General features: G+C 47.8%; 1 protein-coding gene across 5 annotated transcripts in view; it reads right to left on the bottom strand.

The window, feature by feature from the left end:
* Nucleotides 1-23,308, bottom strand: part of USP28 (ubiquitin specific peptidase 28) — a 100,206-nt gene extending 76,898 nt beyond the window's left edge. For 3 of the 5 annotated variants that reach the window (XM_040426799.1, XM_040426806.1, XM_040426815.1), the window contains exons 1-4: nt 23,148-23,308; nt 12,103-12,180; nt 9,797-9,929; nt 9,300-9,399 (exon numbers count right to left, since the gene is read on the bottom strand). In XM_040426799.1, coding sequence (XP_040282733.1) covers nt 9,300-9,399; nt 9,797-9,929; nt 12,103-12,180; nt 23,148-23,285 — 449 coding nt within the window. In that variant the 5' untranslated portion in view covers nt 23,286-23,308. Of the gene's footprint in view, nt 1-9,299; nt 9,400-9,796; nt 9,930-12,102; nt 12,181-12,287; nt 12,356-23,147 lie in introns of those variants that run through there. The other 2 variants (XM_040426811.1, XM_040426819.1) reach the window with 2 other exon arrangements.
* Between the last annotated feature and the right edge of the window lie 2,839 nt (nt 23,309-26,147).

Genomic DNA, 26,147 nt, shown 5'->3' with positions numbered 1-26,147 from the left:
AAAAAGTCTGCTCCATCTCTCTCCCAAAGTCTGCCAACCACCATAACTTGTTGTGCGATTCTCCAACAAAAAAAGCTAATGAGAGAGATTTATCAAAACTGATGCAAAGGAAAATGTAGTATAGACTGACACTAGCGCTTAGTATCCGGCAGTATGTGGCCAGACGGAGGTGTTCAAGTATCCGGCAATGAAGCAATGCAGAGAGATCCGGTAGGCTGTTCCGGAAGGGATACTAAGCGCTAGTGTGAAACTAGCTTAATTTCCACATCATTTATTTTTTTTGCAAAAAATATTTAATCCTTAAAGGGGTTCTACAGTTTTTTTTTTTTTTAAACTGATAATCTATCCTCTGGATAGATCATCAGCATCTGATCGGCGGGGGTCTGACACTCGGGACCCCTGCCGTACAGCTGTTTGAGAAGGCAGCGGCGCTGGCAGTAGCGCCACGGCCTTCTCGCTGTTTATCGCAGGCTCAGTGACGTCACGACTAGTATCAATGGCCTGGGCAGGGCTAAGCTCTGTTCACTTGAATGGAGCTTAGCCCCGCCCAGGCCAGTGATACTAGTCGTGACGTCACTGAGGCTGCGGTAAACAGCGAGAAGGCGGTGCTACTGCCTTCTCAAACAGCTGATCGGCAGGGGTCCCAGGTGTCAGACCCCCGCCAATCAGATGCTGCTGATCTATCCAGAGGATAGATCATCAGTTTAAAAAAACTTTAGAACCCCTTTAAAGGGGTATACCGGTTGGTTACAGTTATCCCCTATCCATAGGGGATAACTTTCAGGATGGTGGGGGTCCTACTGCTGGGACCGCCACCAATCATGAGAACGGGGGCCCCGTACCCCTTGCAGCCCCCCTTAAATGAACAAAGCAGATTGTCACACATGCACGGGATAGCAGTGCACTGTACTCGGCTATCTCCGGAACTCCCATACAAACGAATAGAGAGGTCACGCGGTAGGATTGGAAGCCCACCAATCTGATAGTTATCCCCTATCCTGTGGATAGGGGTTAACTTTAACCAACCAGAATACCCTTTAAGGCCTCTTTCACACTTGCGTTGTCCGGATCCGGCGTGTACTCCACTTGCCGGAATTACACGCCGGATCCGGAAAAACGCAAGTGTACTGAAAGCATTTGAAGACGGAGCCGTCTTCAAAATGCATTCAGTGTTACTATGGCAGCCAGGACGCTATTAAAGTCCTGGCTGCCATAGTAGTAGTGGGGAGCGGGAGAGCAGTATACTTACCGTCCGTGCGGCTCCTGGGGAGCTCCAGAATGACGTCAGAGCGCCCCATGCGCATGGATGACGTGATCCATGCGATCACATGATCCATGCGCTTGGGGCGCCCTGACATCACTCTGGAGCGCCCAGGGAGCCGCACGGACGGTAAGTACACTGCTCCCCCGCTCCCCACTACACTTACCATGGCTGCCAGGACTTTAGCATCCCGGCAGCCATGGTAACCATTCAGAAAAAGCTAAACGTCGGGTCCGGCAATGCGCCGAAATGACGTTTAGCTTAAGGCCGGATCCGGATCAATGCCTTTCAATGGGCATTAATTCCGGATCCGGCCTTGCGGCAAGTCTTCAGGATTTTTGGCCGGAGCAAAAAGCGCAGCATGCTGCGGTATTTTCTCCGGCCAAAAAACGTTCCGTTCCGGAACTGAAGACATCCTGATGCATCCTGAACGGATTTCTCTCCATTCAGAATGCATTAGGATGAAACTGATCAGGATTCTTCCGGCATAGAGCCCAGACGACGGAACTCTATGCCGGAAGAAAAGAACGCAGGTGTGAAAGAGCCCTTAATGATGTACATGTATGTCATCAGTGGGTTGTGTAGTTCCCCCAGAATGCTGCATCGCACAACTACAACCCATGCGACCACTGAGGGACTGACAGCCAGGCTCCCACTGTAATGGCTGGTATTGGAGCTCGCTCTGATTCTGGCCACTTAAGCCCTTAGCTGTCACAGTCAACAACCGAACCCAAGAGGGGAGTTCGAAGGCTCTCTCTGTAAGCTCACTGCCCATCCCAAAACAGGACTGCAGGGTGCCGATAGACTGCTATGACAAGTCTGCCACCTTATAGGCGCTGCCAGGCATAATAAAATGCAATAAGAAGCATTTCAGTGTATTATATCAGGAATCACAAAACTATTTTGTCTCCTAGGGGAAAAGAGACAAATTGTTTATGTCAAAATATACAAAAAAGATAAATATATATATCAATAATTGTAATGACCCCAATTATACAACCCCAATAGAAGACATATCAGATGATGAAAGTGAGACATTTTACAGTTTCATAAAAAAATTCCCGTAACTCATTTAGAACTTGATGGCAGCAATGCATCTCAAAAAAGTGTCTCTGCTTCAATAATCTTCCTCTGAGCAGAAACCTAACAGACCCCATTATAGGCTCCGTTCAGCTCGGTTATGTGCAGAATCCGTCCTTTCCGTTCTTCTGTTTCTATAATGGAGCAGGAGAACGGAAAGGCTGAAAACGCTGATGTGAACTCAGCCTTAGTTTGCACTAAAAATAACTTTTTTTCTTTATTTTTCTGTTCTGATGATGTGTACTTCGCCTTAAAGAGGCAGAGTCTCTCAGAAGCCAAGATTGACGGAGGTTCAACAATCTGAAAAAAACAGCGCCTAAAAATTTTGGAACAATTTCAGAAAAAATGTTCAACAGAAAATTGTGAAGACTAAATATCTACAGTACATAATATCATCAAAAGATTCAGGGAATCGGGATAAATCCATGTGCACAGAGTCAATATTGGACGCTCATGATCTACGGGACCTCAAGAGGCACTTCAAGGGAACGTTGAACATGGTGTCTAAGATGAGGCAATATATCAGAGCAGGAGGAGCGGAGCAAATTTATATAGAGTTTTGTGGGAAAAGATTCAGTAAAACTTGTATTCTGATGCTGGGTTCACACCTGAGTGTTTTACAGCGCGTACGAACGCGCTGTAAAAAACGCCCTACGCCCCAAGAAGTTCAGGAGCTTCTTTGGGGCGTATGGTCGCGCATTCCCGTACATAGACTTCCGGGAACGCGCGACAATGGGCGTTTGCTTGTTGCCGGAGCCGCGTCTGTACGCCCGATAAAATCGCGCATACTGAGTGCTCCTTCGGTACGCTCATGTGAGAACTCAGCGGGATTCTGTCACCTATTAAACTATTAGTACTGGCCAGCAGATCGTTGCACATGTATTCCAGACATACCTTTGTGTCATATGACAATGTTTGGATTGTCCTAAAAAAGCAATTTTAGGCTACTTCTGCACATCCAGTGTGAATTCCGGCAGAGAACAGTCTGAATCCACTGGATCCGTCACTGCCATACACATTCCAGCAGAGAACCGGCCGGACACAAACTGTTGCATGCTGCGGTTTGTGTCCGGCCGATTCTCCGCCGGAACGGCCACACTGGAGTTTCACACCGCAGGTGTGAAACTAGCCTTAATCCTCCAGATAACAGCTCCAAAGTCCCCACGGAAAGTGCCCAAGCCGGCCGCCCTTTCCCACACTGTGTCACGCCCCTAAGATGAAAAGGTTTACTCCCATCACCAACAACGACACCATGCTTATGCAGCACTTTACCCCGTTTAATCCCCTGCAGGATTAAAACTGCTTTTTCAGGACAATCCAAACATTGTCAAATGACACAAAGGTATGTCTGGAATGCATTTCCAAGGATCTGCTGGCCAGTACTAATGGTGTCATAGGTGAAAATGAGGGGACAGACTCCCTTTAAATTCCTGCTTATTCTGGGCTTTGAAGCCAAGGAGGCGATCCCATCAGTGATTGACAGCCTTCCCCCTATGGCTGTGTATACAGAGATATCTTTAAACCACTCATAGGACCGCCACATTGGCTTCAAAGCCTAGGATAAGCAGGAACTTTAATGAACTTCCCACAAAACTATAAAATCTGCTCAGCTCCTGCTGCATAGTGACAGGTTCCCTTTAAAAACAGGCATGATCCTGTCCTGGAAATCACTGCGTGGGCTCAGGGACACTTCCAGAAATCTTTGTCTGTGAACACAGTTTGCCCGTGCAATCCACAAATGCAAGTTAACATTGTATCATGCAAAGAGTAAACCATGTCAACACGATCCAGAAATGCCGCCAAAGCTCATTACAAATGGACTGAGGCAAAATGGAAAACTATTCTGTGGTCAGATGAATCAAAATTTGAAATTCTTTTTGGAAACCACAGACGCCATGTCCTGCGGACTCAAGGGGAGAGGGACCATCCAGCTTGCTAACACAGCACAGTTTAAAAGCACGCATCTCTGATGCTATGAGGTTGTGCCTATGCAGCTTACACATCTGGAAAGACGCTATCAATGCCGAACAGTATAGAGGGGTTTAAGAACACATGCCCCCGCCCAAACAATGGCTCTTTCAGGGAAGGCAGGGCTCCAGATGGCGACCAAAATGGTCGCCAATGCGACTTAGAATTTACAAATGGCGACAAGACTTTTTAGTCTTGTCGCCATTTGCGACTAGACCCGCCGCCGCAGCTCTGCTCAATACAGCAGCAGCGCAGGAGGAGTCTCTCCCTCCCCCCTGTGCTGCTGCTGCCGCCGCCTCTGCCAATAAGAAGAGACGGGAGGAGGAGGAGGAGGGGAGGGGCTGTGGCCACTGCGCCACCAATGAAGAAAACTGACCTGTCATACAAATACAGGAGGCGGGTGCCGGAATCAAATAGCCGGCACCCGACCTCTGTGACAGGGAGCTGCGATCAGCTGCAGTTGAGTTAACCCTTTAGGTGCGGTACCTGAGGGGTTAATTGTAGCTGATCGCAGCCCCCTGTCACAAAGGTCGGGTGCCGGCTATTTGATACCGGCACCCGCCTCCTGTATTTGTATAAGAAACGTTGGTGGCACAGTGCGCCCCCCCCCCCCCTTCCCCAGTATAAGAAACGTTGGTGGCACAGTGCCCCCCCCCCCAATATAATAAACATTGGTGGCTCAGTGGGAAGTGCCAATGAGGGTTAAAAATAATAAAAGAAAATTTACTCACCTCCTCCAGTTGATCCGTAGCTGCCGGTCTCCTGTACTTACTTCTTTCTTCAGGACCTGTGGTGACGTCACTGAGCTCATCACATGGCCCATTACCATGGTGATGGATCATGTGATGAGCACAGTGACGTCACCACAGGTCCTGAAGAAAGAAGTAAGAACAGGAGACCGGCAGCTACGGATCAACTGGAGGTGAGTAAATTTTCTTTTATTATTTTTAACCCTCATTGGCACTTCCCACTGAGCCACCAATGTTTATTATATTGGGGGGGGGGGGGGGGGCACACTGCGCCACCAATGTTTATTATATTGGGGTGATGGGGGGGCACACTGCGCCACCAATGTTTATTATATTGGGGTGATGGGGGGGCACACTGCGCCACCAATGTTTATTATATGGGGGGGGGGGGCGCACTGCGCCACCAATGTTTATTATATTGAGGGGGGGCGCACTGCGCCACCAATGTTTATTATATTGGGGTGATGGGGGGGCACACTGCGCCACCAATGTTTATTATATGGGGGGGGCGCACTGCGCCACCAATGTTTATTATATTGAGGGGGGGCGCACTGCGCCACCAACGTTTATTATATTGGGGTGATGGGGGGGCACACTGCGCCACCAATGTTTATTATATGGGGGGGGCGCACTGCGCCAATGTTTATTATATTGGGGTGATGGGGGGGCACACTGCGCCACCAATGTTTATTATCTTGACCTTCTACTATGCAGTCTGTATTCAGAATGCTATTATTTCCCCTTATAACCATGTTATAAGGGAAAATAATAATCATCGGGTCTCCATCCCGATTGTCACCTAGCAACCGTGCGTGAAAATCGCACCGCATCCGCACTTGCTTGCGATTTTCACGCAGCCCCATTAACTTCTATGGGGCCTGCGTTGCGTGAAAAACGCAGAATATAGAGCATGCTGCGATTCTCACGCAACGCACAAGTGATGTGTGAAAATCACCGCTCATGTGCACAGCCCCATAGAAGTGAATGGGTCCGGATTTAGTGCGGGTGCATTCCGGTATTCTGAATGACGGATCCGGCACTAATACATTCCTATGGGGAAAAATGCCGGATCCGGCATTCAGGCAAGTCTTCAGTTTTTTTCGCCGGAGATAAAACCGTAGCATGCTGTGGTTTTATCTTTTGCCTGATCAGTCAAAATGACTGAACTGAAGACGTCCTGATGCATCCTGAACGGATTACTCTCCATTCAGAATGCATGGGGATATGCCCGATCAGTTCTTTTCCGGTATAGAGCCCCTGTGACGGAACTCAGTGCCGGAAAAGAAAAACGCTAGTGTGAAAGTACCCTAAAATATTAAGTTTAAATCCCCCCTTTCCCAATTTTACATATAAAATATATAAACAATAAATAAATAAACATATTACATAGCGCTGCGTCCGAAAAGTATTAAATTAAAACTATTAAATTATAAAAAAATATCTCCTCTGCAGTGAGCATTCGCCATTTTTTGGTCACCTTGTCACCCCAAAAAATAGCATAGGACTGTTCTATTATGGGCCGAACGTTTCATAAAATGCTAAATGCACGCAGCTTTTTTTGGTGTTTTTTTTTTTTTTTTTGGCGCGGTATTGAGTATCAAAATACTTTTTTATGGTGACGAAAGCGAATCAAAATTTTGGTTTCAAAACAACCCTACGCCGATCTGATCAGCGTACCGTTGTCACGATAGTAAAATTTTGATTCAGTTTCGATTTGGCGACTAAATTTTTCAGTTCAGGAGCCAATGGCTACTAGGTATTTTTTTTAGTCTGGAGCACTGGAAGGCCTTGCATATTGCAGCAAGACAATGCTAAACCACATACTGCATCCATCACACCAGCATGGCTTCTAAGAAGAAGAGTCCAGGTGCTGAAGTGGCTGCCTGTGGTCCAGACCTTTCACCAACAGAAAACATTTGGTGTATCATGAAAAAAAAAAAAAAAAGCAAAGAATACAACATTCCTCTCCCAAAGCTCCAGTAATTGGTCTCCTCAATTCCCAGATGTTTACACACTGTTAAAAGAAGAGGGGACGCCACACAATGGTAGACATGGCGCTGTCCCAACTTTTTTGAGATGTGTTGCTGCCATGAAGAGGTTTGCAAATTGTGTTCTATGATCTAGAGCAAGGATGCTCTTGCAAAACTACAACTCCCAGTAGGCCTGGACAGCCTACAGCTATTAGAGCACGCTGAGAGTTGTACTTTGGCAACAGCTGGAGTCGCAGCCTTGATCTAGAGTGGATAAAACCAGGCTCTATGAGATTTGCAAATCACTGAATTCTGTTTTTATTTCCATTTTACAGAGTCCCAACTTTTTTGGAATTGGGGTCGTAAAATTAACCTGCAGTCATATAGATATATAAAAAAAATGCTGGAATTTCTGCTGTCATTCATCCTTTCAATAGGCAGAACAAAAAGCAATCAGTAAGCTGTATCTATCCCAAAATGGTACCAAGGATAACATCACTCATCCTCCAAAACATAGAACCCTCACACAGCTCCGCAGACAAATACAAAGAAGAAATCTCCTGTTTTGATCTTCCAAGTGGTTGCTCATACAACGCTAATGGGGTTTCCAGGGAGAATGTTTTTGCAAGAAAATGGGTCAGAAGGGGGTTTAAAAAAAAAAAAAGTCATTACTAATCTCCCCCAATCCCCCACTGCTGCATCGATCCTCGCTGCTCTTCACCTTCTGCTTCCAGCTGATCATGCCAGGAAAGGACAGCTCAGTCAATTTCTGGCCTTAGCCTGTGATGAGCCGAGCAGTCCCTTCTTAGCATTTTCGGCATGTTGAACCAGGACAAGAGCAGCATCGGAAAGTGGTCGGAATGGATTTTTTTATTTTTTTTAAAATCCCTTCTGATCTTTCCAGTGGAAATTTCTCCCTGGAAAACCCCTTTAAGGTGTCCACTTGCTCCTTATTGGCAAGCATAAAGATACGTTGGCTTCCTTATGGCTCTGCTTGTCTATATATGAACTCAAAAGAGCTCTCTTCTAGCTTGGGGTGTCAAATGCTGATATATTCAGCTACCGTGTTTGGCAAATAGAATGTATATTCAGGGCGGTTGTAATCTAAAAGTCCTTTTACATGGGGACGAGAATCGCAGAGATTATCGCTAACAAACGTTCATGGTAATGCTCGTTAGCGACGATTGGGCAGTGTAAATGTAATGTTGATAACCCGATTACCTCGGGTAATCCGATCGTTTGTGCGAACACAAAAATCCTCTTTTCCCCACAGCAGATCATGCTGTGTAAACACGATCTACTGTCGGGAAACAATGAGCCAGCATGGGGAAGAGCAATGGCATTAGTGATCACTTCTCTCCATACTGTGGAGGAGATCGCTGCATGTAAATGCAGTGGTCTCCTCCACCGGCGATCAGCAGACAATCTCGACAATCTGCTGTGATATCGGCCCGTGTAAACGGACCTTTAGGTTGCCCTATTTTTTAGATACATTCCACTTTTCCTTATGCTACAAGATGATATCTTCGGCAACCAATCACATCCTAGCTTAATTTCTGAGCGCAGATTAGAAGATAAAAGCAGCGACCAGATTGGTTTCTAAGGGCAACTCTTTACGAGGTCTAATGTCCGCAGAGGGACTAATGTTAAGGTGGATTTACACTGCCGGATAATCGGGCAGATTATCGGGAACAACAATCTGCCCATCTAAATGTACCGCCGATCACCCGATAAATGAGCGAAATGCTTGTTTATCTGGTGATCCTGTTGTTCGTGCAGGAGGACGCTTCTGTGCGGTATAAACACTGTTAAACTGCCCAGAAACAATGCGGCTGTATGGGGATGAATGATCTCTCGTCCTCATACTGTGGAGGAGATCACTGCATCTAATAGCAGCAGTTTCCTTCACTGAACGCTTCCTTCCTGACAATCGGCTGTAACATCGCGCAGTGTAAACCCGTCTTTACACACAAAACACAAATTGCATCCACTGTGCTACAAGACTGACATACCTCTGCTATCAGTGAGGAACCTATGTAATTCCAGGTATCACCTTGTGCCCTATCAGTCTCTGTTTACTTTGTATTACTGGGACATTCCTACAGCTTTACTTTGTTGGATCCTTTAACCTTTCAACTGAGGAGCAGGAGATGTTCCCCTCCTTATAAATACGACATAAAAGCTTTCAATAAATTGCTACGTGAAGCCAAAAAACTAGTAAACTTGCATTAAACAATTTGTAGGTTGCGGTAAGAAAATGAACCTTCATACCTGGAGTCTCTGGCCTCCCGCTGATGATTTGTGGCCTCTTGTAAACTGAGAGCAATGGCTGCCTGAAGGTCATCTTTATCATGCATTGGGTCAACCAGACCTGGAAAACAAAACCGAGACTATTCCAGGAACACGTAAACCACAAATAAGATAACACAACGGCTCCATCTTTAGAGCTTGTCGTAATAAAATATTAGGAAATTACTGTTATTTTATGCAGGCCTATAGGAAATTTCCGTGCTTGCCTCAGAATGTATACCGCCTATAGTCCGCCATTATAAAACAACGTACAATAGCTAGTGGCTCTGCAGTGCCATGACAAGTAATCAAAATCCAGCAACTCCGCAATATATTAACCCAATGCAGCTGCAGAAATTCCCTAATGTGTGAACGCTCACATAGAATGAAAGATGATTCGGCTGAATGCAGAAAACTGCAGTGACCACCACAATACATACAACATTGCATACAGCCAGAGGTAACAGATCAGAACACACCATTTGTTTCTCGAAGAACCGCAGCACTTTCCTCAGAAGAAGGCGGCTCAGTAGCTAGCATGCTGCTGTCTGTCTCCTTGGCACACTCATCGGTGAGAAGGCTGACGGCTTGTGTAATGTCATTATTACTGGCCTGTCGTAGAGAAGGGGAAAAGGTGGTTTTAGTAAGGAAGCAATTTGTCGCATGATATTTAATGTAAACCTGCATTAAAGATGAATAGAAGGATCAGTACAGAGAGAGAGAGGGAGGGAGCGAGCAAGAGAGACAGACAGAGAGAGGGAGCGAGCAAGAGAGACAGACAGACAGACAGAGAGAGGGAGCGAGCAAGAGAGACAGACAGACAGACAGAGAGAGGGAGCGAGCAAGAGACAGACAGACAGAGAGAGGGAGCGAGCAAGAGAGACAGACAGACAGAGAGAGGGAGCGAGCAAGAGAGACAGACAGACAGACAGAGAGAGGGAGCGAGCAAGAGAGACAGACAGACAGACAGAGAGAGGGAGCGAGCAAGAGAGACAGACAGACAGAGAGAGGGAGCGAGCAAGAGAGACAGACAGACAGAGAGAGGGAGCGAGCAAGAGAGACAGACAGACAGACAGAGGGAGCGAGCAAGAGAGACAGACAGACAGACAGAGGGAGCGAGCAAGAGAGACAGACAGACAGACAGAGGGAGCGAGCAAGAGAGACAGACAGACAGAGAGAGGGAGCGAGCAAGAGAGACAGACAGACAGAGAGAGGGAGCGAGCAAGAGAGACAGACAGACAGACAGAGGGAGCGAGCAAGAGAGACAGACAGACAGACAGAGAGAGGGAGCGAGCAAGAGAGACAGACAGACAGAGAGAGGGAGCGAGCAAGAGAGACAGACAGACAGACAGAGAGAGGGAGCGAGCAAGAGAGACAGACAGACAGACAGAGAGAGGGAGCGAGCAAGAGAGACAGACAGACAGACAGAGAGAGGGAGCGAGCAAGAGAGACAGACAGACAGACAGAGAGAGGGAGCGAGCAAGAGAGACAGACAGACAGACAGAGAGAGGGAGCGAGCAAGAGAGACAGACAGACAGACAGAGAGAGGGAGCGAGCAAGAGAGACAGACAGACAGAGAGGGAGCGAGCAAGAGAGACAGACAGACAGACAGAGAGAGGGAGCGAGCAAGAGAGACAGACAGACAGAGAGAGGGAGCGAGCAAGAGAGACAGACAGACAGAGAGAGGGAGCGAGCAAGAGAGACAGACAGACAGAGAGAGGGAGCGAGCAAGAGAGACAGACAGACAGAGAGAGGGAGCGAGCAAGAGAGACAGACAGACAGAGAGAGGGAGCGAGCAAGAGAGACAGACAGACAGAGAGAGGGAGCGAGCAAGAGAGACAGACAGACAGAGAGAGGGAGCGAGCAAGAGAGACAGACAGACAGAGAGAGGGAGCGAGCAAGAGAGACAGACAGACAGAGAGAGGGAGCGAGCAAGAGAGACAGACAGACAGAGAGAGGGAGCGAGCAAGAGAGACAGACAGACAGAGAGAGGGAGCGAGCAAGAGAGACAGACAGACAGAGAGAGGGAGCGAGCAAGAGAGACAGACAGAGGGAGCGAGCAAGAGAGACAGACAGACAGAGAGAGGGAGCGAGCAAGAGAGACAGACAGACAGAGAGAGGGAGCGAGCAAGAGAGACAGATAGACAGAGAGAGGGAGCGCGAGCAAGAGAGACAGACAGAGAGAGGGAGCGAGCAAGAGAGACAGACAGACAGAGAGAGGGAGCGAGCAAGAGAGACAGACAGAGAGAGGGAGCGAGCAAGAGAGACAGACAGACAGAGAGAGGGAGCGAGCAAGAGAGACAGACAGACAGAGAGAGGGAGCGAGCAAGAGAGACAGACAGACAGAGAGAGGGAGCGAGCAAGAGAGACAGACAGACAGAGAGAGGGAGCGAGCAAGAGAGACAGACAGAGAGAGGGAGCGAGCAAGAGAGACAGACAGAGAGAGGGAGCGAGCAAGAGAGAGACAGACAGAGAGAGGGAGCATACCCCTGTATATGGTACATCCGGCTGCTAAATTAACGTAAATCGGGGTTAGAAGTAACACTTTTTGACACTTATTTTCAGCTTTTTTCTGCTGTAGGTCCAGAGAAAACGGCAAAATATAAAAGCACTGCACATGATGCTTTTCAGCTTGTGGCAGTTTTCTTCCGTTTCTGGCTCCGTTGTCAGCCATGCTCCCTTAGCATTTCAATAATGCATGTTAAAAATGTCCTAGATTTAAAAAAAATCTGTAGAAGTGACAATGTTGCTGAATTGGTAATAAAAAAAACCATATAAAACATACCTTAAGCGCTTCGGTCAGGAAGGTTGTGTCCTGAATCCCTGTGATCTCCTTTAGTTGGTTAATCAGCATCTGACTGTCCTGGAGAAGACGGAGAACGACATGTCAGAGTAATAGTCGCAGGGCTAGACGAGATTAAGTATACCAACAGATAAAACATTATATAATAAAAAAGAAAATCTGCAAACCAGCAGATGCAGTAGGAAGAAGAGATTATATTCTTATTCGCTATATCTACAGATCCACATTTTTTTATTTTGAAGACATGAGGGGCATTAGTTACAATACGAGTTGTATTTGTACTGGTGACAGCATGACATTGCACTGGTATTGGACAAGCATCCCAGCAGGGCGCTCTGAGCAGACAGAATGGCTTTTGAGGATCTGGTGGCTACGTGCACTGGGACATATAAGGAGGCGAGGGAATGCAGAGGAGCTATTTTGAGGTGGGCTACACATGCCACTTGTCATTCCTCCTGCACAATGAGGTGCCAGCCTCTCACCAGCCAGGCCGCACCAATGATACTGAGCAGAAGTCACCCGTCGTCTTCCGGGTGGACAGCTGCACCCCCCTGCTGCTCGTTCTTATATAGATGGCCTGGAAGGCTTGTGGAACTGTGCAATATGGGAATCCAATGTAAAAAGGCGATAAAATACAGAAACCCCCCTGAAAGAATATAAACATGAAATATACCATCTAAACACAATGTAAGAGAAGACGTGGAGGCTTACAGCACTTCAGCAAATGGCATTTATCATGTAGAGAAAGTTAATACAAGGCAGTTACTAATGTACTGTGATTGTCCATATTGCCTCCTTTGCTGGCTTCATTCATTTTTCCATCACATTATACACTGCTTGTTTCCGTGGTTACGACCAGCCTGCAATCCATCAGTGGTGGTCGTGCTTGCACACTATAGGAAAAAGCAGCGGCCTCTCTGGTGGCCGTGGCCGGGGTACTGCACATAGGCTAGTGCTTTGTGCTTTTTCCTATAGTAAGCAAGCACGGCCACCGCTGATGGATTGAAGGATGGTCATAACCATGGAAACAAGCAGTGTATAATGTGATGGAAAAATTAATCCAGCCATGAAAGGAGGCAATATGGACAATCACCATACATTAGTATTGTGGGATCCAGGAATAAGATACTGTTGATCTATCCTCAGGTGGGGGACTGTTGGGGGTGTCGGGGTTGATGATCTGTCTCGAAGACAGGCAATAACTATAGAAATTTCGAAAAAGCACTTTAAAGAATAACGTCCGAATGCGGCCATAGAAATCCAGATTACAGACGACTAAAAGAAAAGATGAAACATCAGATCTGTCCCAGACTTTATCCTTTCTTGTTTTCACATTTTGGCTCACAATTAGGGCTCATGCACACGACCGCTGTTTTTGTCCGCATTATTTGCGGGCCAGATGCGGACCGTTCACTTTAATGGGGCTGCAAAAGATGTGGACAGCACTCCGTGTACTATCTGCACCCGTAAGTCTGCTCTGCCGCACCCGCAAATAAATAGAACATGTCCCATCTACAGAGGGCAGGATGTTCCGCTCCGCAAAATGCAGAAACCGCACGGCCGCTATCCGTGTTTTGCAGATCTGCAATTTGCAGACCGCAAAAACAGCTGCAGCTAGCTGTGTGTATGAGCCCTTAGAGTAAGGTTTCATGTAATGTTTGCCAATAGCGACGCAATGCGATTTCAACGCAACAGCATCAAAAAGTCCAAACATGTTTGGTTTTGTGTCGCACGCCGCGCGTGACTTTAATGTAAGTCAAGCACGACACACGACTCACCTGCAACTTCGCTGTGTTGCAGACAAGTCACACGTTTTTGTGTCGCTATGTAGCTGTTCTCTAACAGTAAAAATGACAACCTAAAAATTCTGCACCAAAATCCACAATGAAATCCGCACACTACAGGCCGTTTGGTGCAGAATTAGGCCTGGTTCACATTTAGGGTGAGGATACATGGGAAAGTGCCACGCGACAATAATATGTGCAACTCATCTGCCACGTGCTGTCGCGCAACTATTTTAGAACTGTGATTTGGCTGTAGATACTCAGTAAAGTTACACAAAAGTCATTAAAACAATGACGTTAAAGGGGTTCTGCAGTTCTTTTAAACTGATGAGCTATCCTCTACATAGATCATCAGCATCTGATTTGCGGGGGTCAGACACCCGGGACCCCTGCCGATCAGCTGCTTGAGAAGGCAGTGGCACTCCAGCAGCGCTGCGGCCTTCTCTCGGTTTCTCTCAGGCCCAGTGATGTCATGACCAGTATCACTGGCCTGGGCGCGGCTAAGCTCTGCTCCCTTGAATGGAGCTTAGCTGCGCCCAGGGCAGTGATACTAGTCGTGACGTCCCTGGGCCTGTGGTAAGTCGTGCGTCCTGGAGCGCCGCTGCCTTCTCAAACAGCTGATCGGCAGGGGTCTCGGGCCTCCGCCGATCAGATGCTGATGATCTATCCAGAGTCTGCAAATCATAGGCACCAGCCGTGTGCACTCCGCATCGTGGTGCGGACCGCTGCATTCAATGGGTCCGAGATCCGCAAGATACGGCGAAAGATGGGACATGTTCTTTCTTTTGCAGCACAGAGGCATGGACATAGGATTTCATCTTGCGAATCTCAGATCCATTGAATGCAGCCGTCCACAACACAGGCACTGTGGCCACACAGTCGTGTGAATGGAGCCTTAGGAAAACGTGGCCAGTGACCTATGTGGATCGCAAAATACGTATAGTCGTGTGCATGAGACCTAATAAATGTACTAATAAAACACCTACGTCCGAACCTTTCAGCCACAATCACACAGTGGTATTTGGTTAACACTCTAGTCCCCATATAACTGAAGTCTCTATGGGACTGCTGGAGATGGTAGAGTACAGGGACATGGGAGCCAGTTCTGATCGGAGGGAGTCCCAGTTATAGGACCCTCGCTGATCAGATACTGATTCCCTACCCTGAAGATAGGGGATACGTTTCAAACTTGACACAACCCCTTTAAAGTGAATCTGTCAGCAGTTTAGACCGTTGACGGCATTAGGACAAAAACAAAACGTATGTATTATCATCAGGTGCAGTTTGGATATGAATATTTATTCTGCCAAATACTACTCAAGTGTCAAGTGTCCAGGAGGCGGAGCTTTACTGTGAAGTGCTCCCTGCACTGAGCTGCTTCACAACTCCACCTCTGTAGTGATCCCCTGGCAGCTCGATGGAGAAGACACAACACAATGAAGCTCTGCCTCCTGGGCACTTGGTTTCTCATCTTCTCTCCAGTGCCAGGGCTTTCTACTTCTTGTGTGGGAGGGACTCTCCAACGTGACTGACGGTACAGGCAAGGGCCACTATGATGACATCATCGCACTGCTTGACTGTACGAGCATTAGTGCTCATCAGCAGGATCGGCCTGTGCTCTGCATCGCTGGATGGACCAGCTCCAGGGCGACTAGACATTAAATACTATGATAAGGCAGAGAGCTGCTGCACATGCTCAAAACAAGCAAAGCACACTGCGCAAGTGCGACCACTGCTGCAGGATCACAATGGTGGTCGAAATCCCTGACAAGAGCAGTAAACAAAGAAACAGCGGAGGAATGAAACCAAAAAGGCAGCGGCACTTCTGGAAAAGACATCTACTTGGTGATGCAAAAGACTGAAGCAGAACCTGGCAGAATATAAATTCATATTCACACTACTCCTGATAATAAAAGCTTCACAAATGGAATGCTGGTACTGTTCTCCCCAGCCCCTACCCAGTGCTGTCAGCAGTTTAGCATGGTCAAAACTACTGGCCGACTCCCTTTAAAGGATCAGCGAAGACATTCATAAAATAGTCCACATGGCATATAGCACATAAATAATAAACCACAACAAGGTCATAATGTTTGCATCTTATTCATTTGTGTGGCACACAAGGGCGATCGACGCGATCCCTCGCACCCTCCAAACTGGAACGAGGAATAGGTCAGGAAATTACGGTAAGGCCTCTTACACACGACCGTATTTTTTTTCAATTTACGGGCTTTTTTTTGCGTTCTGTATACGGAACCATTCATTTCAATGTGTCCCCAAAAAAAAACTGAATGTACTCCGTATGCATTCTGTTTCCGTATTTCCGTTTTTCTGTTCCGTTGAAAGATAGAACATGTCCTATTTATTGACCGCAAATCACGTTTTGTGGCTCCATTCAAGTCAATGGGTCCGCAAAGAAAAAAATGGAACACATACGGAAATGCATCCGTATATCTTCCGTATCCGTTCCGTTTTTGCTGAACCATCTATTGAAAATGTTATACCCAGCCCAATTTTTTCTATGTAATTACTGTATACTGTATATGGCATAAGGAAATACGGAACGGAAAAACATAACAAACGGAAACACAACGGAAACAAAAAAACGGAACAACGGATCCGTGAAAAACAGACCGCAAAACACTGAAAAAGCCATACGGTCGTGTGCAGTAGGCCTAAGGCCTCTTTCAGACGGGCGTTGCGGGAAAATGTGCGGGTGCGTTGCGGGAACACGCGCGATTTTTCCGCGCGAGTGCAAAACATTGTAATGCATTTTGCACTCGCGTGAGAAAAATCGTGCATGTTTGGTACCCAAACCCGAACTTCTTCACAGAAGTTCGGGCTTGGGATCGGTGTTCTGTAGATTGTATTTTCCCTTATAACATGGTTATAAGGGAAAATAATAGCATTCTGAATACAGAATGCATAGTAAAATAGCGCTGGAGGGGTTAAAAAAAAAAAAAAAAAGATTTAATTCCCTTTAATCCACTTGCTCGCGCTGCCGGCATCTCGTCTGTCTCCTTCTTTGCTGAACAGGACCTGTGGTGAGCATTCATTGCAGGAACAGGACCTGTGGTGACGTCACTTCGGTCATCACATGACCCATCACCATGGTAAAAGATCATGTGATGACCGGAGTGACGTCACCACAGGTCCTGTTCCTGCAATGAATGCTCACCACAGGTCCTGTTCAGCAAAGAAGGAGACAGACTAGATGCCGGCAGCGCGAGCAAGTGGATTAAGGGGAATTAAATTTATTTATTTTTTTAACCCCTTCAGCGCTATTTTACTATGCATTCTGTATTCAGAATGCTATTATTTTCCCTTATAACCATGTTATAAGGGAAAATAATAATGATCGGGTCTCCATCCCGATAGTCTCCTAGCAACCGTGCGTGAAAATCGCACCGCATCCGCACTTGCTTGTGGATGCTTGCGATTTTCACGCAACCCCAGTCACTTCCATGGGGCCTGCGTTGCGTGAAAAACACAGAATATAGAGCATGCTGCGATTTTCACGCAACGCACAAGTGATGCGTGAAAATCACCGCTCATGTGAACAGCCCCATAGAAATGAATGGGTCAGGATTCAGTGCGGGTGCAATGCGTTCAGCTCACGCATCGCATCCGCGCGGAAAACTCGCCCGTGTGAAAGGGGCCTAAAGCACATTTTTTTGCTAGAGGGAATCAACGGCATCAAACTATTTTGGACTGTTTGGGAACAAGCTCCACACACAATGGCACACAGGGACGCTGAGACCCCCACTGATCACAAGAACTGGGATCCCGTACCCCTGCAGATCCCCGAAATGAATGGAGCAGCCAGTCAGCCATGCCTTTCTACGGGAGTTCCTGGCCTGTTCCTGTGGATAGGGGGATGACTTCATTTACCCAGAATAACCCTTTAATGTTCAGTGTAAAATCTGAAGTAAAAACACTGATGAACCAGCTCACTGTATCAACTCAAATTAGTCAACGGGCAGATAAAGGGCTCGTGCACGTCTCCGTCATTTTTCCGCTTGCCCATGGTTAGAGGACAAACAAGGGTGTGTGAACAAGCACATTAAAGTCAATGGATACGTGTGCTGTCTGTAGAGAAGCCTTGCCCATTAGATCCCCGCCAAGCTTTATTTCGGGGACCTACATGGCTGCTAAAGGACTGTGTATTGAGCAGAGGGCGGTGGAACCCCGATGCAGGGGGCGCGGAGGTGTTCAGTGTGCTACTACCTAGAGCAGTCCAGCTGTTGTGAAACTACAACTCCCAGCATAAATGCCTTCACTGCTGTTCTAGGAACTCTCATAGAAATGTACGGAGCATGCTGGGAGTTGTAGTTTCACAACAGCTGGAGGTTGCAGACACCTGGGTTAGAGCATTAGGGGTATGTCTACAAGGCAATTTTGGGCATGACTCGTGTTGAGCGCATGTGTAGCAGGGCAGCCATAAGAATGAATGGGGTCACAGTGTGACCGCGACACACACAGAAAAAAAACAACACTGTGTCGCGGTCAGAGAAAACGCGAGTCGCGCTGTGACCCCATTCATTTCTATGGCAGCACCTGTCACTGTGTAGATGTACACTAAGACAGTATGTGACGCACTGACATCCAACACTCCATAAAGGGGGCTTCCAGGACTTACATATCAATAATCTACCCACAGAACAGGTAATCAAGGAGATTGGTGGGGGTCTGACACCTGGCATCTCCAACGATCAGCTGTTAACAAGTAGAAACTAGGTTGTCAGAGTCCGGCCTTATTCACCATCAGGGTTTGTGAGCCAAAACCAGGTGCAGGTCAGAAACACAGAACAGGCGCAGATCTTTCCCTTACCTCTGTGGAGGTTCCGCTCCTGGTTTTGGCTCACAATCACTGATCAAACACTGAGGCCTCATGCACACGAGCGTATGTATTTTGCGGTCCGCAAAAAAATACGGATGACATCCGTGTACATTCCGTATTTTGCAGAACGAAGCAGAATAGAACAGTCCTATCCTTGTCCGTAATGCGGACAATAGGACATATTCTATTTTATTGCGGAAATACGGACATACGGAAACGGAATGCACACGGAGTACCTTCCGTTTTTTTTGCGGACCCTTTAAAGTGAATGGTTCCGTATATGGTCCGCAAAAAAAAAAACACGGAACGGACACAGAATGAAAATACGTTCATGTGCATGAGGCCTGACGGTGTGAATAAGGTCTTAGGGTTCGTGCACACGGCCGTAGTTTCTATCAGCATTTTTGGTGGATCGGACGCGGATCCATTAATTTCAATGGGGCCACAAAAGATGCGGACAGCACACGTCCGTTCTGTGGCCCCGCAAAATAAAAATAAAAAGACAGAACATGTCCTATTCTAGTCAGTTTTACAGACATGACATTTCTACAAAAGTTAAAAAAATAAATGGTGGCACGCAGACTGCAGAACACTTATGGCCGTGTGCATGAGCCCTTAAAATGGAAATTGCCAAGTGGTAGGAAAAGGGTTAAAATAATAAAACAAGCTATTACCGGTTCAAACCCCCTCTGCTCCAGTGTTGCTGCTCCGATCCATCCAACCCACCATCGCAGCGACAATCACCTGCGAAGGGCTGTCCCCTGACGAAGCGCCCACCTGCCACATGAGTGACAGGGCCGGAGATCTCGCCCAGCCCTGACAGTCTCTGTTCTGAGCAGAGGCGCAAGCGCAGAGGCCACTTCCAGAGCAGCGACCGTTCATATTTACTTTGCGAGATGTCCCTGTCAATAAAGCGACTGCTGGGGGCTTCTTCAGGGGTCAGCCCCTTGCTCATCTCTAAAAGCACAAGGCCACTGAGGCCACTGATTGGCTGCAGAGGACAAGTGTGACAGGCACGTTACTGTTGCAGCCATGTAACAAAGAAAACCTGGTCAGGGGGGACCGTAGCAGTGGCGCTGTACTGGAAGGGGTCCGAAATATAACGTGTTTTCTCATTTTAACCTCTTCCCTGCCATTCAGCAATGTTTACTTTAAGTCCTGGGCTACACTGCAGGGCCAGCCATGACACCGTGTAACACAGAGCTTCAATCTGAGGGGGCACCTGACGGCAGTCACATCAGCTCCGGGGTTCCCCAGTGCCAAATATAGGGGGGGGGGGGGGGGGGGGGGGGGAGACATGTATGTACAGCTCAAAGGAAATAGCAGGAGGCTGCGGGTGTTTTTAATGTATTTTTTTTAACTTTCTAAACAAATATATAAAGTATAAGGCCTCTTTCACACTTGCGTTGTCCGGATCCGGCGTGTACTCCATTTGCCGGAGGTGCCCGTCGGATCCGTAACACCGCAAGTGAACTGAAAGCATTTGAAGACGGATCCGTCTTCAAAATGCTTTCAGTGTTACTATGGCAGCCAGGACGCTATTAAAGTCCTGGTTGCCATAGTAGGAGCGGGGGAGTGGTATACTTACAGTCCGTGCGGCTCCCGGGGCGCTCCAGAATGACGTCAGAGCGCCCCATGCGCATGGATGACGTGATCCATGCGATCACATGATCCATGCGCTTGGGGCGCCCTGACGTCACTCTGGAGCGCCCGGGGAGCCGCACGGACGGTAAGTATACTGCTCCCCCGCTCCCCACTACACTTTACCATGGCTGCAAGGACTTTAGCGTCCCGGCAGCCATGGTAACCATTCAGAAAAAGCTAAACATCGACGTTTAGCTTAAGGCCGGATCCGGATTAATGCCTTCCAATGGGCATTAATTCCGGATCCGTCGATGCGGCAAGTCTTCAGGATTTTTGACCGAAGCAAAAAGCGCAGCATGCTGCGGTATTTTCTCCGGCCAAAAAAACGTTCCGTTCCGGAACTGAAGACATCCTGATGCATCCTGAACGGATTTCTCTCCATTCAGAATGCATTAGGATAATCCTGATCAGGATTCTTCCGGCATAGAGCCCCGACGACGGAACTCTATGCCGGAAGAAAAGAACGCAAGTGTGAAAGAGCCCTTACATTGTTGCCGCTGTGTGTACTTTGTTGCCACAGGCTTTTACATTGTTACTAGGAATGAGCAAATTTCACATTATGAAATTCGTTCACGCTTCGTTTGGTGGTAAAAGGTGAATTGCGTTATGGATTCAGTTACCACGGACCATAACGCAATTCTATGACGGAATGTATAACGGAAAGCGGACAGATCGGTTCTGCAGCCCATAGACTTCTATATCACCTTTTACCACCAAACGAATTTCAGAACTTGAAATTCGCTCATCTCTAATTGTTACCATTGAGTGTCTCCTGTTACTGCCCCACCACCGGCTGTGTACATTGTTACCGCCGGTTGTATACACACTGTGTACATTGTTACCGCCAACTGTACATTGTTGCCGCTGGTTGTATACACACTGATTGTGTATATAGTTACGCCGGCTGTGTACGTTGTTGTTGCTGGTTGTGTACATTGTTACCGCCGGTTGTATACACACTGTGTATATAGTTACCGCCGACTGTACATTGTTGCCGCCATTTGTTTACGTTGTTGTTGTTGCCGCCGGTTGTGTACGTTGTTGTTGCCGCCGGTTGTGTACGTTGTTGTTGTTGCCGCCGGTTGTGTACACACTGATTGTGTATATAGTTGCCGCTGGTTGTGTACATTGTTACCGCCGGTTGTATACACACTGTGTATAGATAGTTACCGCCGACTGTACATTGTTGCCGCTGATTGTGTACACACTGATTGTGTATATAGTTACCGCCGGTTGTGTACATTGTCGTTGCCGCCGGCTGTGTACACACTGATTGTGTATATAGTTGCCGCTGGTTGTGTACATTGTTGCCGCCGGTTGTATACACACTGTGTACATTGTTACCGCCAACTGTACATTGTTGCCGCTGATTGTGTACACACTGATTGTGTATATAGTTACCGCCGGTTGTGTACGTTGTTGTTGCCGCCGGTTGTGTACGTTGTTGTTGCCGCCGGTTGTGTACGTTGTTGTTGCCGCCGGCTGTGTACACACTGATTGTGTATATAGTTGCCGCTGGTTGTGTACATTGTTACCGCCGGTTGTATACACACTGTGTATAGATAGTTACCGCCGACTGTACATTGTTGCCGCTGATTGTGTACACACTGATTGTGTATATAGTTACCGCCGGTTGTGTACATTGTCGTTGCCGCCGGCTGTGTACACACTGATTGTGTATATAGTTGCCGCTGGTTGTGTACATTGTTGCCGCCGGTTGTATACACACTGTGTACATTGTTACCGCCAACTGTACATTGTTGCCGCTGATTGTGTACACACTGATTGTGTATATAGTTACCGCCGGTTGTGTACGTTGTTGTTGCCGCCGGTTGTGTACGTTGTTGTTGCCGCCGGTTGTGTACGTTGTTGTTGCCGCCGGCTGTGTACACACTGATTGTGTATATAGTTGCCGCTGGTTGTGTACATTGTTACCGCCGGTTGTATACACACTGTGTATAGATAGTTACCGCCGACTGTACATTGTTGCCGCTGATTGTGTACACACTGATTGTGTATATAGTTACCGCCGGTTGTGTACATTGTCGTTGCCGCCGGCTGTGTACACACTGATTGTGTATATAGTTGCCGCTGGTTGTGTACATTGTTGCCGCCGGTTGTATACACACTGTGTACATTGTTACCGCCAACTGTACATTGTTGCCGCTGATTGTGTACACACTGATTGTGTATATAGTTACCGCCGGTTGTGTACGTTGTTGTTGCCGCCGGTTGTGTACGTTGTTGTTGCCGCCGGTTGTGTACGTTGTTGTTGCCGCCGGCTGTGTACACACTGATTGTGTATATAGTTGCCGCTGGTTGTGTACATTGTTACCGCCGGTTGTATACACACTGTGTATAGATAGTTACCGCCGACTGTACATTGTTGCCGCTGATTGTGTACACACTGATTGTGTATATAGTTACCGCCGGTTGTGTACATTGTCGTTGCCGCCGGCTGTGTACACACTGATTGTGTATATAGTTACCGCCGGTTGTGTACATTGTTGCCGCCGGTTGTGTACATTGTTGTTGCCGCCGGTTGTGTACATTGTTGTTGCCGCCGGTCGTGCACGTTGCTGCCGCACACAGCACGGCTCCGCGCTGTTACTCGCGCACATGTTCACACTATAGTCCAGGCCCGGCTCGGACTAATACAGCGGCTCAGTCAGTGCACGCTGGGAGTCGTAGTCCGCAGACACGCTGTAGCGGTTACAGGGCGCCGGTCACATGTGCGGCCGCGGCCCCCTGCCCTCCCTCACCGTGCAGCCAGGACATCGGCTCTCCCCTTCCTCCTCCTCCTCTTCTTCTTCTTCCTCGTCCGGCTGTCGCTCCGCCGTCCCGTTATTACCGGTCATTATCACTCCCGCGACACCGCGTGTCCCCGTCTTCACTGACATCTCCCGGGCTCTCGCCGGACAGGCACGCCCCCGGCACAGAACCCCGCCCACCAGCTCGTGCGACCCCGCCTTCCAATAGACTTGTGACGTCATGAGGCCTCGAGCTGCCCTGAGGGGAACTCCTGAAAATGACGCTGACGTCACCTGTGTATACTGTGTCCAGAGAGGAGAGAGCGATTGCTGTATATCTACTGACAGCCTGGGGGACCTGTCTCCCTCCAGCAAGTGGCACTTACTAATGTATTGTGATTGTCCAGATTGTCTCCTTTGCTGGTTTGATCAGTTTTTCTGCCTCATTATACACACACATGCCCAGCAGTCCATGGCCTCCTCCCATCTGCGCTGAGGCGGTGGCTGTAACCATGGAAACGAGCAGTATATAATGGGATAGAAAACGGAATCCAACCAGCAAAGGAGGCAATATGGACATCACAATACATTAGTAAGGGCAGAGGTCATGTTCCAGGACAACGGCTGCTGTCTCTCTATAGAAATGTCCGCGCTTTGTGGAATTGGGAATATTAGCCGCCATCAGCTATTTACAATACACAGAATCCCCAGGACAAACCAACGTGGGGGTCGCTTTGCGTGTTGCCCACTGCCCTACTTTCGTAGACACCGGCTTGGGCAGCAGGAGCCGCTAAACATGGAGAAGAAAAGGAACTGCTCATGATCCTAAGCATACCACCTCATCAGTGAAGCATGGTGGTGGTAGTGTCATGGCGTGGGCATGTATGGCTGCCAATGGAACTGGTTCTCTTGTATTTATTGATGATGTTACTGCTGACAAAAGCAGCAGGATAAATTCTGAAGTGTTTCGGGCAATAATATCTGCTCATATTCAGCCAAATGCTTCAGAACTCATTGGACGGCGCTTCACAGGGCAGATGGACAATGACCCAAAGCATACTGCAACAGCAACCAAAGAGTTTTTTAACAGAAGGGAAAATGCCCCAAGAACAAGCAGGAACTGAAGACAGTTGCAGTAGAGGCCTGGCAGAGCATCACCAGGTATGAAACCCAGCGTCTGGTGATGTCTATGCGTTCCAGACTTCAGGCTGTAACTGACTGAAAAGGATTTGCAACCAAGTATTAAAAAGTGAAAGTTTGATTTATGATTAGTATTCTGTCCCATTACTTTTGGTCCTTAACAAGTGGGAGGCACATAAGCAAACTGTTGTAATTCCTACACCGTTCACCTGATGTGGATGTAAATACCCTCAAATTAAAGCTGACAGTCTGCAGGTAAGGCACATCTGTGTATAGAGCCAAAAATGTTAGAATTGTGTCGATATCCCAATATTTATGGACCTGACTGTATATGTGCAACTTGAGTTCTAGTTCAATGGGGTGCCGAGTCCATGGACCTGTCAGGTTCTGACCCAAGGATTCAGCTCCCTATTTAAATCCCCTGCTGACCATACACCTTTGGCAGTGATAGTTCAGACTCCTGTGCTCCTGGTTCTGTGTGCATGTGGATTGCTATTATTGTTATTGACCTCTGCTTGCCTTTGACCACTCTCTGTCTCGTGTTTTGTTACTGCGTTTCCAGTTTGGTTCTTTGGCCTGGCTTTGTGTCTACCACCTGTCTTGGTATTGTGTACTGATTTGTATTCCCTGTTCTGACCCATTCCCTTATGGAGACGTCTCTGTCTTGTTCTGTCTCTGTCTTGCACAGTTGCAGCGTAGGGAACGTTGACCAGTTGCGGACTTGCCACCCTGGGGTACTATTTGAGATTGTACAGAGTCTCATGACGCCAGTTGCAGCGTTCTCCGCGACCCAGGGCCCTCTTTTCAAGGCAATGGTGGTTGGTACCCAGGTGTAGGAATGGCTGAATAGTATAGGGTGGCCTACAATGTCCCTTTTAGTAATGTGGTGTCACGGTGCTCCTACCTGGATACGACTGGACCCCAGGCGTTGGCTTAGAAGCAGAAAAAGTGGAAAAGTTAACTTGGGGATGAAGAATAAATTGAGTCCAGACCTTGTGATGAAGTTATAAAGCAGCTTTACTATGCATAAATGTTTCTACAAACGGTTTACAGGCTTTATCTTGGTTCCAGCAGGCTTTGGCATTAAAACTCTGGCAGGCAAACTCGTCTCTGCTACATTGGTTGCTCTCTAACTCTGCTGTACTGACAGGCTTAAATAGAATCTTTGCTTCTTCTCTGTGCTGCAACTTCTCTCTGTAGTCTGACTCTAGATTATACCAGGGAACTTTTCCTCCTGGCTCCTGAGGCTCTAAGCTGTGGCCTCCATATCCAGCAGAGCTGAAGGTTCTCTAGCTGGCGTGGCTTGGGCGTGGGCATGTCCAGCAGCGACGTGCCCAGCACTTGCTTCCTTTCCCTAGCAGGGGGTAAGCTAGACTGCTCTAGCAACAAGTCCCCACCCTTCCGTCAGGAAGTGGGACTCGCCCACTCCTCCACAGAGGGGGGGGGGGGGAAAGGGGGGGGGGTTAGAATGGAATGGAAAGCTCCATTCTCTCTAACTGTAGCACTGCCATTTACACTGCCACCTGCTGGTGAACCAGGCACATTACACTTGAACATAACAGTTGCAAAATAGGAAATGCACAGTGTAGATACACATGATGACATGAGGTTAACCAGTAAAGAGAGTAGCGGGGTGCAAAGGTGGCAATGCCACTCTGGGACATTACACAAGTAGGGAGGTAAAGTGGGCGAGATCCAGTTAGGGCTCACTGTCCATGTCTTCCTGGCTACTGGTTACAGATTTTTAGGCTAAAAGCAGAGTAAAATGCATTCATAAAAAAAATTGCCTCCGTGGGTGGACATAGTCTTTAAAGCATTCTTATTACCAGAACTGGTACTGCGTGTGGGGGACTGTTTTCTAAGCTTTAAATG

This window comes from Bufo bufo, chromosome 1 (genome assembly GCF_905171765.1).
Source record: "Bufo bufo chromosome 1, aBufBuf1.1, whole genome shotgun sequence".
NCBI lineage: Eukaryota > Metazoa > Chordata > Amphibia > Anura > Bufonidae > Bufo > Bufo bufo.
The sequence above is the reverse complement of the archived record's forward strand: the minus strand, read 5'-3'. Positions and strand labels throughout refer to the sequence as shown.